Source organism: Pan paniscus, chromosome 1 (genome assembly GCF_029289425.2).
Source record: "Pan paniscus chromosome 1, NHGRI_mPanPan1-v2.0_pri, whole genome shotgun sequence".
In the NCBI taxonomy this organism is placed as follows: Eukaryota; Metazoa; Chordata; class Mammalia; order Primates; family Hominidae; genus Pan; species Pan paniscus.
In genome coordinates, this window is record NC_073249.2 from 198,962,909 (window position 1) to 198,982,687 (window position 19,779).

At 52.5% G+C, this 19,779-nt stretch overlaps 1 protein-coding gene across 4 annotated transcripts; it reads right to left on the bottom strand.

Annotated features, from left to right (window-relative positions):
• Positions 1-3,886: 3,886 nt before the first annotated feature.
• Positions 3,887-19,489, bottom strand: THEMIS2 (thymocyte selection associated family member 2). 4 transcript variants are annotated; one of them, XM_003828078.5, is made up of 6 exons: positions 19,315-19,489; positions 15,234-15,374; positions 10,532-10,942; positions 7,541-8,613; positions 5,133-5,289; positions 3,887-4,719 (listed from the first exon to the last, which is right to left on the bottom strand). In XM_003828078.5, the coding sequence occupies exons 1-6, from the start codon at positions 19,406-19,408 to the stop codon at positions 4,664-4,666; spliced, it is 1,932 nt and encodes a 643-aa protein (XP_003828126.1). In that variant the 5' UTR covers positions 19,409-19,489; the 3' UTR covers positions 3,887-4,663. The 4 variants fall into 4 exon arrangements, with proteins under 4 accessions (XP_003828126.1, XP_008951647.1, XP_057155497.2 ...); XM_008953399.4 differs by lacking the exon at positions 10,532-10,942 and having other exon boundaries at positions 19,315-19,487; XM_057299514.2 differs by lacking the exons at positions 3,887-4,719; positions 7,541-8,613 and having other exon boundaries at positions 5,135-5,289.
• Between the last annotated feature and the right edge of the window lie 290 nt (positions 19,490-19,779).

The following is a 19,779-nucleotide window of genomic DNA, read 5'->3' on the forward strand; positions in this document are numbered from 1 at the left end:
GGAACTATGCAAATGTGTAAAACTCAGCCAGCATGTTCATTTGCAAGTGTGTCCGTTCTTGGTTATTTTCTCAAAGAACAATGACTAAAAACAAGTAAAATTGTGTATTTGAATTTGGAATATATGACGGGATACTTTTATGGTTGGTAAACTTCTCTTTCTAGTTATGAAGCTGGGTGCCCTCAAATGGGCAAAGCGGTAGCAGTACTTCTAGGTGGAAGTGGTTTTCTTTTTTCTTTATTTTTATTTTTATTTTTATTTTAGACAGAGCCTTGCTGTGTTGCCCAGGCTGGAGTGCAGTGGTGCAATCTCAGCTCACTGCAAGCTCCGCCTCCCATGTTCAAGTGATTCTCCTGCCTCAGTCTCCCGAGTAGCTGGGACTATAGGCGCATGCCACCATACCCAGCTAATTTTTGTATTTTTAGTAGAGACAGGGTTTCACCGTGTTAGCCAGGATGGTCTCGATCTCCTGACCTCATGATCCGCCCACCTTGGCCTCCCAAGGTGCTGGGATTATAGGCGTGAGCCTGACCGGTTTTTTTTTCTTTTGATAAAAATCAGATGATGACTTAGCAATTAACAACTGCTTGTTAATTTAGTGCTTATTGGATACCTGCTGTATCAACCCGTAGGTCAGGTACTAGGAATATAAAGCACAATAAGAGATTGGCGTCACGGGACAGGCTGGTTCAGCGTTCCCAGCAGCACAGAATAGTTGCTCAGTGGTGCGGGATTCCCTGCCATCTTGCCATTTCCACAGTCTCATGGGGCTTGTGTGATTGCTGACCGCTGCTGGGGCCTGTGGGATGAGCCAGCCAGGCCACTTCTCAGAACGGAACTCCAGGCTTTGTAGAGCTTCTGCTCTGCTCAGGCAGGACAAACTTGCATCTTGGGCATTTGTGGTCCACCTGACAGGTCACATGTACAGTGTTCTCTTGGCCCATTGTTGAGATAGCCGTGTGACCCAGGTTCTTAGAAACCACCAGTGTCACGGCCTAGCAATGGGTCCAGCCTGCTCATGGGAGAATCCTTACATATACAGGTGGGAAATGAGGCTCCTTGGAGAATAGTACTACTTTATCGGGTTTCTAACTAGAGGAAGGCCACTAAGAATTAGTATCTGGTGTGGATTAATAGATTTGTTTTTAAAAATGCAGTTGGCGGAAGGGAAGTCCAACCCATTGATAAGTTTTTGAGCATCCATCTCCAGGTTATAGTCATTTGTTTAGCAATTATTTATGTCTATTACTGTATTGGTATGTTAAATATAATCATTCAAAGGTAGAAATGAGAAAGAATATTAAAAATCAATATGCGGCCAGGCACAGTGGCTCACACCTATAATCCCAGTACTTTGAGAGGCCAAAGTAGGAGGATCACTTGAGGCCAGGAGTTTGAGACCAGCCTGGGCAACATAACAAGACGTGCCATCTCTAAATAAATTAAAAAATGTGAAGGGATGTGCTAAAAATTACTTTCTGTCTCCCAGTGATCATCTTGTGTTTCCCTAGGGCTGTGTGCTCCCCACTTTGGAGACCACTGCCTAGGGGGAATCCCTAGTCCCATTATAACACCCCACCACCCCGTGGCTTATTCCAGGGGTAAAGAAAATAAATGCACCCTGAGGCTGGTATCTACCTCTAGTTGGATCCCTGCTAATCCTCATTGTTCTGACAAAACGGCCAGACCCAGTGGCTCACGCCTGTAATCTCAGCACTTTGGAAGGCCAAGGCGGGTGGATCACCTGATGTCAGGAGTTAGAAACCAGCCTGGCTGACCGGGCGTGGTGGCTCCTGTAATCCCAGCACTTTGGGAGGCTGAGGCGGGAGGATCACCTGAGGTCAGGAGTTCAAGACCAGCCTGACCAACATAGAGAAACCCCATGTCTACTAAAAATACAAAATCAGCCCGGCATGGTGGCTCATGCCTGTAATCCCAGCTACTCGGGAGGATGAGGCAGGAGAATCGCTTGAACCTGGGAGGCGGAGGTTGCACTGAGCCGAGATCGTGCCATTGCACTCCAGCCTGGGCTCAAAACTCCATCTCAAAAAAAAAAAAAAAAAGAAACCAGCCTGGCCAACATGGTGAAACCCCGTCTCTACTAAAATACAAAAATTAACTAGGTATGGTACACACCTGTAGTCCCAGCTACTTGGAAGTCTGAGAATCACTTGAACCTGGGAGGTGGAGGTTGCAGTGAGCCGAGATGGTGCCACTGCACTGCAGCCTGGGCCACAGAGAGAGACTTCATCTCAACAAACAAGAGAAAACAGTCACAGGTGTGGCTTTCAAGCCCAGTGTTCGCTGCTGTGAAATTTTTCTCACTGCAGCATTTGGCTACTCAGCCCTTTTTTTTTTTTTTTTTTTGAGACGGAGTCTCACTCTTTCGCCAGGCTGGAGTGCAGTGGCGCGATCCCGGCTCACTGCAACTTCCACCTCCCGGGTTCAAGCGATTCTTCTGCCTCAGCCCCCTGAGTAGCTGGGAGTACAGGCACGTGCCACCACGCCCAGCTAATTTTTTTGTATTTTTAGTAGAGATGGTGTTTCTCCATGTTGGCCAGGATGATCTTGATCTCTTGACCTCATGATCCACCTGCCTCGGCCTCCCAAAGTGCTGGGATTATAGGCGTGAGCCACTGCACCTGGCCTACTCAGCCCATTTTATAGGAACCGGTAGCCCTCTTTTACCCCTGCTTTTGTGGCTTTGTTACTCATCTTGCTCAATTTTGTGCCAAGAGTAAATGCAAATGTGGAAATGAAAACTATTGGCATTTTGTGCATCACCCTAGCCCCTCGGGATTCTGTGCCAAGGAGGAACTTTCTGTCTGACTTTCTTGCCTGTTGCTTCTCCCTATGGTACTCTCTTCCTCAGGGTCCTCCTTTGCAGCGCAGGTTGACTTCTCTGGAGAAGGGCATGGGAGCTGGTGGGCAGATGAGGATGGGATGTCAGATCCTGGTGACTGGCCCAGCAGCCTGTAGGAGCTACTCAGTAGTCACCTGGAGAACTCCATGCTGGAGTATGGAGGCCTGGAGGCTAAAAAGTGCAGCGAGTCCAGGCAGCCCAGGGAGATGTTAAGCAAAGGAAGGACATACCCAGGGGCGATGCCTAGAAACCAGGAAGTGGGCATCTCACCCTCTTTAGGCTCCCATCTCAGCTGGAGTCTGAGATCATCTCTTTGTTTCCTGTCTTTGCTGTCCGTGACTGCATCAGTCCATAAACCAAAGTCCCACTACTTAGAGGAAATGTGGCCTGTGGTCTTGTCTCACTGAACAGGCCTTGACTGCCTCTGAAAACTGGGTTAGTCTCTGCACGGACAAAGGCTTGTGTTATCTCCACTAAAGACAGGGAGGCCCGCCAACCAGTCAGTATACTCTATCTCCACAGTCTAGGGATATGGTATATTTTTAACACTGGGATGTATTCCGTGACTAGGAAACATTGTGGAGGGGTGGAAAGAGTATAGGCTTTGGAGACAGAACAGCTACACGATCTTGCTCAATAATGATACATGTTTGTTGAATGTTTACTATGTGCTAGGCACTGTACTAAATGGTTTACAAAGATTATCTCATTTGATCCTTAAAACAGTCAGTCTTCTGGGGTAGTAACTATAATTTCATTTGACATGTCAAAAAACTGAAACTTAGGTTAAAATAACTTGCTCATAGCCCTGGCTGGTAGGTAGCAAGCTGGGATCCTAACCCAGTCTCATACTTTCCAGGTCCTCACCCTTAACTGCAACTTGTCAGCATCCTAAGGTACTTGACCATGCAGCCTGTTCCCTAATCTTTAAAATCAGGCATTCTGGAAAGTTGAGGATTTGGATATGGTTTGTAAGTGCCTGGCACGCAGTCAGAACTTAATAAATGATACCGTTCTCATTCATAGAGAAGCTCAGGTGTCATTTTTATTCTATGGTTTTAAAATGAAATAATCTTGGTTAGTCACTTACAACTTTGACGACTTTAACCACCTGATGAAACCTACCAGTTTTCTGCAGCCTCAGGTCTCCATAAGGGTCTTCTTAAATTGGCTCCTCCCATTTCACCACCAGCTTTTGGGGCCCAAGGTCCTAAGGTTGTGTTCTTGAAGCCAAGTTCCCACATTAATCCATGTTAACCACATGTGGTTAAACCCCTGTTTACCATATACAGATCTATCAGGCTAGGTGCTACAGAGATAAGGAAGACAGTCCAGGCCTCCCGGGGGCTTAGAGCTTGGGGGTGAGAGTAGGGGTGGCAGACGTTAACAAAATCTCCCATGCAGTGTGATCAGGATGGAATCCCTTTTACTGAGAGGCATTGGCACTGCGCTGCTATCACCAAGGTTGATGGCCTCGGATTCCCCTCTGCATCCACCGGTGGGACAGCTGGGGTTGCAGGATTGAGAGGAACCCTGCCAGCTGCTCTGCATCCCAAGGCTCTGAGGCTGAGGGAGTCACGTGCGAGATGTTAGGTCCAAACCAGCCCGCCCTAAGTAGCAAGAATCTAGAACCTGAAGAAAGCTGGTGCAGTGTCCATCAAATCAGTTTCCACAAAGCTACTCCCTGTCTGCAGCTCAGTTTCTGTGAGACTTTCCCGAGGTCTTTTAGAGGCTTAAAATGGTTGGCTGGCATCGGATTCCCTGAGAAGCAGCAGTTAGGAAGCGTGGTTCCTCCAGCACTTAGATGGTTTTCTGAAATTGCTCAAGTATTTCTTCATAATCATGTTCATCATCATCTGCAAAAGAGTCCGAGTCAATGAGGATCTTTAGCATTAGGCAAGTTCCTTCCCTTCTGTAGGGCAGTTTCCTCATCTGTACAGGGAAAGAATTGGCCTGGATGCTCTACGGTCTTTGCTAGCCTAGAAACCACGATTTGTTCTCTCAACACTTTGCAATCCTTTCATTTTCCTGTATGCTGCAGGGAGGGTAGTATGTTGGGGACTGAACTCATTTTTCTTGCCAAAGCCCTAGAGCCCATGAGAAAGACAGTAGGAACCTTTCTACCTGAGCCCACCCCATAGAGGCCTGTCCATCAAACTGGGACCATAGAAGGGTCTGTCCCTGGACAGGGGCACCAGAGGCAAAGGAAGCAGCAAGGTAGGGAGGGGAGACACAAGGACAAGGGTGAGCAGCGCCCACAGGGACTCACCTAGATCCTGCCTTTGGGGCTTAGCGGGCCTGTGGCCCTTCCTGTGGGCAGGAACCTTGCTGTACATACTGGAGCCATCCTTGATGAACTCTGGCAAGGTCTTCGCCTTGGGTTTGGGCAGCCGAGCGTGTTGCTGCAATCCTAAGACTTGAGAAGACTTTGGGAGAAAAAGCAGAAATCATCAGGGTCTCAAGAAATGGGGAAGCAGAGTCCATGAAAAACGGTCATTCACGTTAAGTGTCACTTCCTCTGCTTCTCTCTCTACTTCCTTTTCAGGCTATGACCTCTCAAGACCCCTGGTGTTTTCGCTACATGCATGTGAAATATTCTCTGGCAAGGGAGAAAGGGATCAGGGTAGAAAATGAGGATGGGGTTGGGGGTTGGAGACAGGGTGTTCCTGGGATTCTCCACAAAGGAATTTGGTCAATGTCCTTTAATTCTCTTGCTGAAGGGGAAAAAAGCAAAGTGGGGATACCATAAGAAAGGAGCCACAAAGCCTCGTGACGACGCCTGAGCTGAGGTGGCCCAGAAGAAAGAGGACTTCCACTGTGCTCCCCCATGTGCCAGATGCTACATGACGTCTGCTCTTTAATCCTCAAGTTACCCTCTGAGTGGTTTCAATTCCCAGTTTATGTAGGAGAGAAAGTGTGCCTTGTCAAAGGTCACACGGGGATCCACAGCAGGGCCAAGGTTTGGACCCAGAGCCACGCCTGTGACCTGTAGAGGCAGCGGTCTTGGCGCCCCACCACGCTTTACAGAGTGTGTGGCACAGCTCCCTGATCAGCACCAAGATTCCAACGCACAGAGGGGAAAAGTTGTGGTTCCAGGGCGACAGCAGTGACCGGGCCCAGAGTTCCTCCATCGGGAGCCAAGACACGGGCTAAGGTCTGTCGGTTCTGGAAAGTACCCTTTTCAGCACTGGCACAAGGCCTGTGTTTCGGATGTTTCAGTCCAGCCATTGTCAGAAAATGACTTCCCACGCTCACGCCACAGATAAAAGCCCCTGCTGGGGCTGAGACCACTCAGGAGTCATCTTGTAATTTCCACTGCCACCTGCTGCCTACCACACATGATTAAATACGAGTCACCCAAGATCCCAAAACAAGAGCTGAGGATAGTAAAGGACTTTTGATCTGTCTCATCCCCTCCCGTTCTCAGCAGACCGCGGTAGTTAGAAACTCAGGCTGTGTGGTCAGACCCAACTGCAAGCTCTGGCCCTGCCACTTGTTGGCTGTGTGATCTCAGGTAAACTATTTGACCTCTCTGTGCCTCTCACCTTCTCAACTGTGAAGCAGGACACCGGTGTGTAACTCAGAAGCACTGTGAGAATTGGTTGGGACAAAGCATATCAGGGGCCTGCCACAGAGTAAGCAGGTCACAGAAAGCAGCTGCAGAGGATATCACGGGTCTACTGGTGAGAAAAAGGACGCTCGGAGGAGTACCCAGCACAGGCAGAGTAAGTGAACCGAAACGTAAACTTAGTCTTTCTGACCCCATGCCTGGCTCTTTCCCGCTCATCTGTGATTCTGTTTGGCCCCGTTTAGCAGGTCCTCTCTGGCCTTGGAGCAGGTAAGGTCCCTGCCCCGACAGAACTCTTTTCAGCCAGAGACTCAGGTAGGACTCACTAAAAACAACGTGTCCTGAGCTACATAGAGCGTGCAGTGGGAGCACAGAAGAGGAGGCAGGACCACCGCTGCTGAGTGAGAAATCCGAGTCCCACCTTGCCTGTAAGCCTGAAGGAGGAAGAACACTGCTGGCAGAAGGCCTGGGTGTGGGGCTCTGAAGCAGGAGTCCCGGCGCCAGGAGGGAGCTGCGGGCATTTCTCTCGCTGGAGCGTGGACAGCAGAGTGAGTGGAGGAAGATGGGTCGGGGAGGTGCGACAAGTCAGCTTATAAAGGACCCTGGATGCCATGTTAAGGGGTTTGCATCATCCCATGATGATGGGCAGCCACAGAAGGTTCCAGAAGATGGAGCTGAGGCCCATCGATGACTAAGAAAGGAGTTAGGAGGCCTTTCTGCCAGCTTTTGTAAGAGCCTGCTGAAGCAGTTTAGGAGCAAAATGATGAGGCTCGAACTAGGGAGTGAAGGCAGCAGTAGTGGAGAGAGGAAAGCACCATGAACTTGGAGTTAGACTGTCCATGGCCAAGTTCAGTCCTCCCACTTATTAACAGGGACCCTGGGCGAGTCTTAGGGTCTCCAAGTCCTCGTTTTCTCAATCATAAGATACTGATAATCATGCCAACCTCAGGATTAATTGCGAGGTGGAATGAGAATAATGGGTGCAAAGTGTGCAAGTTTATAAACTACAAGTTTACACAGTTGCAAGAGAAACATGACAGGCAGACGTGACAAAGAAGCAGTGATCCCAATAGGTGACCCCTCCGTGCCCTCTGGGATTATACTAGTACCTTGACGCCTCCCTCACTGCTGTGTCTCCTCTGCTTGCTGAGGCCCTGACTTTTAGGGGGCCTGGGTGGGGGGGCTTGGATCTCACAGGCTGGTAACTTCCGAAGACGATAATAGAAGGTGTCTGTCAGCTCCTCCACTGTGGCTATGGGGAGAGACCCCTCTGGCAAGTCTGGCTGCCCCTTGGCCTCCACGACAGTCAGGTCCAGCCACCGGGGAGGGATCTCAAAGCACATCCCAGGCTCAGAGTCCAGGCTCACCACCAAGAATGGCTCTGTGATCTTCTCCTCCAGCCGCAGGCCCAGGAAGGAGGTCAGAGGGTCAGTGGGGTGGCTGGTGTCCTTGGCCACCACCTTGACCTCACAAGGCAGTGAAAACTGGGCAGTCAGATCTGCCAGGCTGTAGCGCCGGCTGTCACTCATCTCCTCCACGAAACTGCCAGGGAAGTGGAAGGGCAGCAGGACCCGCTCTGGGCTCTCTGCCTCCTCTTTGCACTCTTCCTCCTCATCCTCCCCAGCCTGGTCACTCAGCCGCTGACAAACCAAGACATCCACGTCACTGCCCTGGGCCCCATGGGCCTGGCCAGGCCCCAGCACCTCCAGCCGGTCACCCACAGCCAGGGACGTGAACTCGGGATTCTCCTCCCTCTCGCCCTCACAGTCCTTTGTGGCCACCACCCGGAGTGGCCGGCCTGGCTGGAAAGCACCTAGGAGGTCATAGGCCGTGGGGAACTCCCTTGGCCGCCGCCGCAGCTTGCCTTGGTAGCCCCCTGACACCAGGAAGTGCCTGGGCACCTTGCGGCCCTTGCTTGAGGCCAGGACCCGCCAGGGTGGTGAGGCTAGGCCATAGACGCAAAGCCTCTGGCCTTTTTGCAAGGAGCCCACCCACGGGCTGAGGAAGATGGGGCGGCCCTCAGGAACCTCCAGGATCTCCATGGACAGGGGGAAAGGGCCTTCCCAGGCCAGGACCTCGCTCAGCAGCAGCGGTTTGATAAAGTGGACGTGCCGGGAGGAGGCGGTGACGTCCTCCACGTCGACCTCCAGGGTAGAAGGGATCTTGACAATGGTCCTGCGCACTGTGGAGAGGGGCAGCTCAGTGGCACTGCATGCCACCCCAGGAGTGGCCCCCACCCCAGGCATAGAGCATTGGCTGGGCCGGCTGGCCTCCCTCCCGCTGCTGTCTTTTCTTTCTTTTTTTTTTTGAGATGGAGTTTCACTCGAGATGGAGTGCCCTTGTCGCACAGGCTGGAATGCAATGGCACAGTCTCGGCTCACTGCAACCTCCACCTCCCAGATTCAAGCAGTTCTTCCACCTCAGCCTCCCGAGTAGCTGGGATTACAGGCGCCCGCCACCATGCCCAGCTAATTTTTGTAGTTTTAGTAGAGATGGGGTTTCACCATGTTGGCCAGGCTGGTCTCGAACTCCTGTCCTCAGGTGATCCTCCCACCTTGGCCTCCCAAAGTGCTGGGATTACAGGCATGAGCCACCACGCCCGGCCCCCGCTGCCATCTTTTCTTTCCAATCAGAATCTTCCAATTTACACTACGCCACATTCCCACACATGCTTTCCCTTCAACCTTCTTTTTTTTTTTGAGATGGAGTCTCGCTCTTGTCGCTCAGGCTGGAGTGCAGTGGTGCGATCTTGGCTCACTGCAAGCTCTAGCCCCCAGGTTCACACCATTCTCCTGCCTCAGCCTCCCAAGTAGCTGGGACTACAGGTGCCCGCCACCACGCCCGGCTAATTTTTTTGTATTTTTAGTAGAGACGGGGTTTCACCATGTTACCCAGGATGGTCTTGATCTCCTGACCTCGTGATCCACCTGCCTCGGCCTCCCAAAGTTCTAGGATTACAGGCGTGAGCCACTGTGCCTGGCCCCAACCTTCTTAAAAAAATTACTATTTTTATTTTTTTTCCTCCAAGTATTAAGAAAAAAGAAAAATAAATTTTAAAATTATTATTTTTAGGCTGTGCTCGGTGGCTCATGCCTGTAATCCCAGCACTTTGGGAGGCCGAGGTGGGCAGATCACCTGAGGTCAGGAGTTCCAGACCAGCCTGGCCAATATGGTGAAACCCCGTCTCTACTAAATATACAAAAAAATTATCTGGGCATGGTGGCGGGCGCCTATAATCCCAACTACTAGGGAGGCTGAGGCAAGAGAATCGCTTGAACCTGGGAGATGGAGGTTGCAGTGAGCTGAGATCAACCATTGTACTCCAGCCTGGGTGACAGAGCAAGACTCTGCTTCAAAAAAAAAAGAGAGAGATGAGGTCTCGCCCTGTTGCCCAGGCTGGAGTGCAAGGGTGTGATCATAGCTCACTACAACCTTGAACTCCTGGGCTCAAGCGATCCTCCTGCCTCAGCCTCCAGAGTAGCTGCTACTACAAGCACTAAACCTAGCTGATTTTTAAAAAAAATTTTTGTAGAGATGGGGGTCTTGCTATGTTGCCTAGTCTGGTCTGGAACACCTGAGATCAAGTGATCCTCCAAAGTGCTGGTATTACATGCGTGAGCCACTGCACCTGGTGTAGCCGAGATAATTTGAGCATCAATAAGAATAACTGGCCAGGAACGGTGGCTCACGCCTGTAATCCCAGCACCTTGGGAGGCCAAGGCGGGTGGACCACCTGAGGTCAGGAGTTCAAGACCTGCCTCACTAACATGGTGACACTCCGTTTCTACTAAAAATACAAAAAATTAGCCGGACATGGTGGTGCACGCCTGTAATCCCAGCTACTCGGGAGGCTGAGGCAGGAGAATCGCTTGAATCTGGAGGGTGAGCCAAGATCACACCATTGCACTCCAGCTTGGGCAACAAGAGTGAAACTCCATCTCAAAAAAAAAGAATAACTTCAGTGTAATACAGAGGGAGCAACCTGAAGTTCCAGCTGATCCTCAGGGATGGGGTGGGGGTGTCTTCCATCAGAGCAGCTCCCAGGGGCAACCCTCTTTCTCTCCCCCAGCAGTGCTCATCCATCTGCCCAGGCAACTCACTGTGCATGATGGCTTGGATCTCATACTGGGGCCGCAGGATCAGGGAATGCCAGGGCAGGGTGGGGCAGGTGAGGACGAGGTCTTTCAGGGCTGGATCCTGTAGGACCTGGAGCAGAGTTCGAGGGGCACTAGGCTCCCATGTCCAGAAGGGCCCCTTCTGGGATAGGGGCAGGTGCAGAATGACCTGCTGACCCTCCATGCCCAGGACACAGCGGGCAGAGCGGATCCCGAGGTGCATCACCACAGCCTCAAGCATGAGGAGCTGGTCCTCAGTCACCACCCTGCCCTCTGTGACAATCCTGTGGGTCGACATGAAGCAAGTGGGCAGCTGCTTGGAGCTCTGAGTTGTGGCAGAGACCAGCTCCTCCAGGGTTTCATAGCTCTGTGGGGTGTTGAGGGGGGTGAAGTAGCCTGTGGGGGACAGTAGAGAGCAGGCAGGTCACTGTGGGGTGTCAGGGTGGGGCAGGCCTTTGCCAGGTCCAGACCCCAGTCTGGCCCTGCAGATGACCCAGCCAGAATCCCCCAGGGACAGGTGTCAATGACAGATTTGCATCTGGACATCTGGGCTGCAGGGCTGAGGGACACAGGGCAGAAAGTGGCAGTGCATGAAGGGACAGGGAGAGACAGGAAGTAGGAACCGAGAGAGACTTGTCACCAGAGACACAGAGAATGGAAGAGGGACACATTCCCTGACAGACACACTAGACTTCCACACTCTCCAAGCTCCTGACCCTACCTGCCTCTAACTGCCATCTTAGCCTTTCCTCCAGATGCCTCTCCACAGGTCCGATCCCACTCATCCAAAACCTGCCGTCCCTCTCTCCCAAACGAACATCCCAGGAGCTGCTGGCCAGAGCCACCTCAGACCACCCACTTTACCCCTGCATCCTGGCTGCCAATAGTGACTGCCCGACTGTCCCTGCACCCCCTCCCTCCAGCCCCCACCCATTCCGCCAGCAGCTGGCCTAAATACCTCGCTTCCAGACGTGATACCGCTTTTGGGAAGCAGGCTTTTCCTGCCCCAAACCCACAACCTGAAGCTAATCGAGGAAACACTGCACAAGCTGGGACTGAGGGATATTCTACATAAGTACTGGTCCAGATGCTTCAAAATGTCAATGTCAAGACAAAGGCAGAGGAACTGTTCCAGTCTGAAGGAGAATGAAGAAACAGGACAACTGAATATGATGTGTGATCTAGGACTGGACTCTGGATTGAGGGGAAAAACTGCTATAAAGCATATTATGAGGATAGTTGCTGGAATTCAAATACAGCCCATGGATTAGGCAGTAGTACTGTACCAAAATTAAGTTTCCTGAATTTGATCATTGAACCATGTGAATGAATGTCCTTGTTTTGGGGAGATACTATAATATTTAGGGGTAATATATAGATGTAAAAGGGAACATGTCTGCAATTTACTCTCAAGTGGTTCAGGAAAAACACATCCATATATACACATATAGTAATACATTCGTGTGTGTGTATGTATGGAGAGGGAGAGAAACACATGTAACAAATGTTTAACACTTGACGGGGGAAAGAAAAAAGGAAACCTGAGGCCGTTTTTGGCTGGGCACACTGGCTCATGCCTATAATCCCAACACTTTGGGATGGGAGGCTGAGGCAGGAGAATTGCTTGAACCCAGGAGTTCCAGACCAGCTTGGGCAATATAATGAGACCTCATCTCTACAAAAAATGTAAAAAATGGCCAGACACGTTGGCTCACACCAGTAATCCCAGCACTTGGGAGGCTGAGGCGGGCGGATCGCTTGAGCTCAGGAGTTGGAGACCACACTAGGCAATATGGTGAAACTCTGTCTCTACCAAAAATACAAAAAAAATGCCAGGCATGGTGGCTCACGCCTGTAATCCCAACACTTTTTTTTTTTTTTTTTTTTGGGACGATGTGTCTGTTGCCCAGGCTAGAGTGCGGTGGCGCAATCTTGGCTCACTGCAAGCTCCACCTCCCGGGTTCACGCCATTCTCCTGCCTCAGCCTCCTGAGCAGCTGGGACTACAGGTGCCTGCCACCACACCCGGCCATTTTTTTGCATTTTTAGTAGAGACAAGGTTTCACCATGTTAGCCAGGCTGGTCTCGAACTCCTGACCTTGTGATCCACCCGCCTCGGCCTCCTAAAGTGCTGGGATTACAGGCCAGGCGTGGTGGCTCATGTCTGTAATCCCAGCACTTTGGGAGGCCGAGGCGGGTGGATCACAAGGTCAGGAGATCGAGACCATCCTGGCCAATATGGTGAAACGCCGTCTCTAAAAATACAAAAAAATTAGCCGGATGTGGTGGTGCATGCCTGTAATCCCAGCTACTTGGGAGGCTGAGGCAGGAGAATTGCTTGAACCCAGAAGGTGGAGGTTGCAGTGGGCCAAGATCGCTCCACTGCACTCTAGCCTGGGTGACAGAGCGAGACTCTGTCTCAAAAACAAAAACAAAAACAAAAAAACACAAACAACAACAACAACATTAGCTGGGCATGGTGGCACAGGCCTGTAGTCCCAGCTACTTGGGAGGCTGAGGCAGGAGGATTGCTTGAGCCCAGGAGATGGAGGTTGCAGTGAACTGAGATCATGCCACTGCAATCCAGCCTGGGCAACAGAGCAAGACTCTGTCTCAAAAAAAATAAAAATAAAAAATTGGCTGAGTGTGGTGGCCCACACCTGAAATCCCAGCTACTCAGGAAGCTGAGGTGGGAGGATCACTTGAGCCAGGGAGGCACAGGTTTCAGTGAGCCGTGATTGTACCACTGCACTCCAGCCTAGGTGACACAGCAAGACTGTCTCAAAAAAAAAAAAAAATTTAATGAATCTGGATAAAGGATGTACAGGAGTTTTAGCAAATTCTAGTTCTGTAAGTTTCAAATTATTTCAAAAGAAAAAAAACTCGAAATATAAAATACATCACTTCCATATTAAAAACCATCATTGGGGCCGGACATGGTGGCTCACGCCTGTAATGCCAACACTTTGGGAGGCCGAGGCAGGAGGATCACATGAACCCAAGAGTTTGAGTGAGACCAGGCTGGAGAACATAGCAAGACCCTGTCTCTACTAAAAACGAAACAAAAAACCCTCATTGGCTCCTCATTGCCTTCGAAATAAAGAACAAACAGTGTCAGCACACCACATAGCCCCCAGGTGGTGTGGCTCCTGCGGCTCCCCACACAACTTGCCCCTAACCTGGAAGCCACACTTTCTCGCATCTGGCAGGCAGTCACATAACAGCCAGTCCTCAGAGTGTGCCTGCTTTGTACCAGGTGCCCCCTCCCCACTTTTTTTTTTTTTTTTTTTTTTGAGAGACAGAGTCTCTCTCTATTGCCCAGGCTGCAACCTCCATCTCCCAGGTTGAAGTGATTCTCATGCCTCAGCCTCCTGAATAGCTGGGATTACAGGTGCCCCCCACCACCCCTAGCTAATTTTTGTATTTTTAGCAGAGATGGGGTTTCACCATGTTGGCCGGGCTGGTCTTGAACTCCTGACCTCAGGTGATCCACCCGCCTCAGCCTCCCAAAGAGCTGGGATCACAGGCACGAGCCACCAGCCACTGCACCCAGCCTGTCCCAGGCCCCCTTCTAAGTGCTGTATACATATCAGCTCATTTCATCCTCATATCAAGCCTAATCGCCCTCATTACAGAAGAGGAAACTGAGGCCCAGGGAGGTCCCAGAGAGGCCCAGAGAGGAACCTGCCTAGCTTGCCTAAGGCCACTGGGATTCAATTCCAGGCCACTGGCTTCAGGGTCCAGGCCATGGCCCACCACACTACATGCCTCTTAAAATAATTGAGCTCTGGCCGGGCACGGTGGCTCATGCCTGTAATCCCAGCACTTTGGGAGGCCAAGGCGGGCAGATCACGAGGTCAGGAGATCGAGATCATCCTGGTTAACACGGTGAAACTTTGTCTCTACTAAAAATACAAAAAAAATTAGCTGGGTGTGGTGGCGGGCGCCTGTAGTCCCAGCTACTCGGGAGGCTAAGGCAGGAGAATGGTGGGAACCCAGGAGGCAGAGCTTGCAGTGAGTCCAGATCACGCCACTGCACTCCAGCTTGGGTGACAGAGCGAGACTCCATCTCCAAAAAGTAAAAATAAAAAAATAATAAGAAGAATTGAGCTCCTTGGGGTTTCCTGAGCACCAAATGTGCACATGCTACTCCCTGTGGCTGGGATCTTTCTTCTGGTTCAGATGCCACCTCCCCCAAGAAGCCCTCACAGATCCTGAGGCAGGTTACTGTTGCTCAGACCCCTCTCTAAAGCTTATGACTCCTTTTACTGTTGCCCTCCTCTCACTGTCATCCCAGAAGCTCCCCACTGGAGAGGGTGGCACCTGATTCATCCTGACCCCCATACCCACAGCCCCCCACACGGAGCCTGGCACACATGGGTGTCTGCAGATGTTTGGGGAGTGAATGTGTGAGTGAACTCAGAGACAGGCACCTGGACAGGGCTTGGAACAGAGGCAGGTGTGACCAGAGACTGAGAGGGAGAGGGTGCAACCTCTCTGAGTCCAGGGCATTGCCGACCCTCTGAGGACATCCCCACCCTTGAGGCTGGGTTGTGGTGAATGTGAGGGCCTCGGGAGCAAACCCCGAGGGGAGGGAGTGACTGCTGGACGTGGCAAGCCCACGAGCAGCCTGCGGGTGTGCCAGGAGAGTGCCAGGGCACATGGGGAGGCAGAGGTGCCCACCTTACCCTGGAAGTTGGGGGCGAGCTCCATGGTCTGGCTGGTCTTCGGGTTCTCACAGACCACCTTCTGGAGGCGGACCTGGGTGACCTTGATCAGGTCCCCCGTGGAGAGGCAGCACTCATTCCCAGAGATCTCATAGATGGAGCCTGCGGAGACAAGGACTCCATTTCCCCACTGGACAAGGGCCAAGTGCTGGGCAGCCTGTGCCCTGGTGCCCAACAAGCTCTGCTCTGCCATGCCTTTGCACATGGTACCTGCTGCCTGGCATGCCCTGCTCTGTCATTCCTGCCTCATGCCCACAGGTTCAGTCGTCCTCAGCTGTCCTTGCCCCTCCTGGCATCGGTGCACCCCACTGTGGCACACTTCTCTGGCCTTTTTCACATCCCCGTGCTTCCTCCACTGAGTTCACAGGCAGGGCTGATCCATCTCAACATCACTGCAGCCAGCACAGGGCTTGGCCTCTGAGTATGTGGTAAGTCCACAAATCAGTAAATAACCCAGTGAATCCCCCTCTCTGAGCCTGATTTTGTAGCTGTACACTAAGGGAGTTGGGATTCCCTTAGTGTACAGCTACAAAATCAGGCTCACAGAGGGGTCAGTGGCTCCCTGGAGATCACCCGGAGCCAGGGCCGGTACCCAGCCCTCCTAGCACCCTGGAAAATAGAGGGGCACTGACAGAGGGAGGCCCAGTGGGCAAAGTTCTGCTTTCCTGGTTTAAAGTGTGTAAGTGAGGGTTGGGCGCGGTGGCTCACGCCTGTAATCCCAGCACTTTGGGGGGCCAAGGTGGGTGGATCACGAGATCAGGAGATCGAGACCATCCTGGCTAACACAGTGAAACCCCGACTCTACTAAAAATACAAAAAAAATTAGCCAGGCATGGTGGCAGGCACCTGTAGTTCCAGCTACTCGGGTGGCTGAGGCAGGAGAATGGCGTGAACCCGGGAGGCGGAGTTTGCAGTGAGCCGAGATCACGCCACTTCACTCCAGCCTGGGTGACAGAGTGAGACTCCGTCTCAAAAAAATAATAATAAATAAAAATAAATTAATTAATTAAATTAAATAAAGTGTGTAAGTGGTGTCGAGAACACAGAAGGTGCTCAATAAAGATCTCTCACGCACACATGAGTGCACAGTCTCTCCATCCAGCTAATGGAGGACAACAGACTACGTGGCAGGACCTTGAGGCCACCTGAACCCAGCCCCACCCACAGGGCAGCTCCAACATCAGCCCTGAGAAACTGATGAAAACCTCCCCACGTACTGCCAGGAAAATGCCCACCAGTCATAAACCACAGTCTGTTTACAATGTCAGAGCATGGGCCTTCCAGACTGGTGAGAACAGCAGCTGTGGTACTACAGATACCCGGCACTGTGCCAAGGGCTACTGATGCGTCATTGTGTTTAAGACCCATGACTGCTCTTGCGGAGACAGGCAGTTTCAATTTCCTAAATAATGAAACAGCTGGCCAGGAATGGTGGCTCATGCCTGTAATCCCAGCACTTTGGGAGGCCAAGGCAGGGGGATCACCTGAGATCAGGAGTTCGAGATCAGCCTGCCCAACATGGTGAAACCCCGTCTCTACTAAAAATACAAAAATTAGCCCAGTGTGGAGGTTGGCGCCTGTAATCCCAGCTATTCAGGAGGCTGAGGCAGGAGAATTGCTTGAACCCAGGAGGTGGAGGTTGCAGTGAGCTGAAATCAGGCTACTGCACTCCAGCCTGGGTGACAGAGGGAGACTCCATCTCAAAAAAAAAAAAAGAAGAAGAAGAAAAAGAAACAGCCTCTCAGGGGCTGAGTAGGTTGTACATGATGATCAGGTAATAGGAGGCAGAACTGGAAGTTATGGCTGGGTGCGGTGGCTCACGCTTGTAATCCCAACACTTTGGGAGGCTAAAGTGGGAGGACTGCTTGAGGACAGGAATTCAAGACCAGCCTGGGCAACACAGACCTCGTCCTTTTTTTTGAGACAGAGTCTCACTGTCGCCCAGACTGGAGTGCAGTGGTGCAATCATAGCTCACTGCAACCTCAACCTCTCAGGCTCAAGCAATCCTCCCACCTCAGCCTCCTGAGTAGCTGAGACTACAGGCATGCACCATCACACCTGACTAATTTTTTTATTTTGTGTAGAGACACGGTCTCAGTATGTTACCCAGGTTGGTCTTGAACCCCTGAGCTCAAGTGATCCTCCTGCCTCAGCCTCCCAAAGTGCTGGGATTACAAGCATGAGCCACCACACCCTGCAATTTTTTATTTTAAAATTTTTTGTAGACATGATGTCTCACCATGTTGCCAGGGCTGATCTCGAACTCCTAGGCTCAAGCAATCTTCCCACCTCAGCCTCCCGAAGTGTTGAGATTATAAGCATGAGCTATCACACGCAACCTATGTTCTATTAAACAAAAAACAGGGCCTGGTGTGGTGGCTCATGCCTGTAATCCCAACACTTTGGGAGGCCGAGGCAGGCAGATCACTTGAGTCCAGGGGTTTGAGACCGGCCTGGGCAACATGACAAAACCCCATCTTTACAAAAAATACAAAAATTAGCTGGACGTTGTCCTGGTGCGTGCCTGTGGTCCCAGCCTCTCAGGAAGCTGAGGTGGGAGGATCACTTGAGCCCAGGAGGTCGAGGCTGCAGTGAGCTGTATCGTGCCACTGCACTCCAGCCTGGGCAACAGAGCCAGACTCTGTCTCAAAAAAAAAAAAAAAAAAAAAAAACCTAGGTTGAACCCAGGGTGTTTGCCTCCAGAGCCAGTGCTCCTAACCAACCACGCAGCCAGCCCCTTCTGAGTGCCCTGTAGACGCCTGCCCCTATTGGCATGGCCATCTGTCCTCCACACTCACCCCAACCGCACACCCACACCCTGTCAGGGCCTTCTCTAGTCACCATCACTCTGACTTCCACCATTTCCACCATCCCGCGTCAGGCAGGATGAGGAAACAGGTGTTGTAACACCAGCAGGCAAAGGGTGCTGGGAGGACGGAGACGCTTGGTCCTGGGCTGGGGGAAGAGCAAACAGATCCCAGGCACCTGCCTGCAGAAAGCCCCTGGAGGTAGAGTCAGAATTTGAACCCAGATCTGCCAGATTCCCAAGCAGACCTGGAGAGACCCACTGCGAGGTGGTGGCACCCTGCGGGACCCTTCATGCGGGACTTCCTTGGTCTAGGACCCCACTTGGGACCCCAAACACTCTGCTGGAAGCTGCTGCGACAGAGCGTTTTTCTGCAGCCAGGGAACAGGATGGGGCAGGGCCCTCAAGCCTCAGTTCGCTCTCTAAGGAAGGAACCCGCACCCCCACACAGCATCTCTCTCCTCCACCTCCATCTCCCCTACTCGGTGGCCCACGGGTCCTCCCTGCCCACAGAGCAGCCCTGGCCACCCATCCACTGTGCTGTCCTCCCCTGCCCTCCACTGTCTGTTATTCCCTCACCGCTTGCTCCTTCAGGCAATGACTAGTGACTGTGCGCCTGCTGTGTGCCCATCCCTGTGAACCAGGCCGCTGCGGGCAGGCGGCTGATGTACGGGGGCGTGCAAGGAGCAGAGAGCCAGGAAGGCTTCCGGGAGGAAGCGCCATTTAAGCTGAGAACTGAAGAGCTGATCAAATCAAGTACTGCCCATGGTCAAACAGAAGGCCAAGGTGGACGCAGGGACTGAAGGAAGGCAGTGTAGAGGAGGGCCAGGGGGAGGAGTGGGAGGACACAGACGGGAAGACTGACCCTGCACTTCAGAATCAAGACGCAGCCACGACCACCAGCGGCCTAATGCTGCGTCCCGGCGCGGTCGGAGCTCTGTCCCATGCGCACCGCGGGGCCACCTAGGAGTGGCCCGGCTGCATCCACCTCCCGCGCCTCAACCCACTGACTTTTCATCACTACCCTGCGGGGCAGGTCAGCGGTCCCCGTTCCACGAAAGCAAAAGCCGAGGTCCAAAGAGGTTGAGTGTGGCCCCAAATCACACAGCTTGGCCAGTGGCAGCGTCGGGATTTGAACCCGGGGGCAGTTTCCCCGGATTGCTAACGTCTTCTCCGGTTCTCTGCCCCCGCCCCACACCAAGGGAGTGCTCGGAGGGGTTCCAGCCCCCGCTCACCCTCGAAGTAGACCCCCGAGCAGACCCGCAGCACGCGCGGGAGGGAGGCGGGGTCCAAGGCGCGCACGAAGTCCTGCAGCGACACCGGCTCCATGGTCCCCGCGGCTCTCTGGGCTCAGACTGAGGGGCGGGCGGGCGGTCCCCGGGAGCCCTGCAGCCCCGCCCCGCCGATGCCCCGCCCCGCACGCCGAAGCCGCCCCGCCAGCCCGCGGGAGCCCTGCAGCCCCGCCCCGCCGAAGCCCCGCCCCCCCGCCCCCTGCAGTACCCTATGGGGAAGGGGCGATGATGAAGATGAGGAAGTCCCAGACGCCCCCTCAGTTAGAAAAAGGGGACGCGGCCCGACTTGTTCTGCGTCTCATAGGAGGGACATGCCTCTGCCCTTTGGGTTTGAGGAGGGAGATGTAGTGTCAGGGCTCCCGAATGTCCCTCCAGGACACTCCATGGTCCTCTAGCAGAAACCTCCTG

Coding starts and splice junctions, on each gene's coding strand:
- THEMIS2 (XM_003828078.5), bottom strand. CDS start 19,408: ATGGAGCCGGTGTCGCTGCAGGACTTCGTGCGCGCCTTGGACCCCGCC. Junction 5,290..7,540: donor GCAGTGAGGGAGGCGTCAAG/GTACTAGTATAA, acceptor TTTCTCCCAAAG/TCTTCTCAAGTCTTAGGATT. Junction 4,720..5,132: donor GCCCCAAAGGCAGGATCTAG/GTGAGTCCCTGT, acceptor ACTCTTTTGCAG/ATGATGATGAACATGATTAT.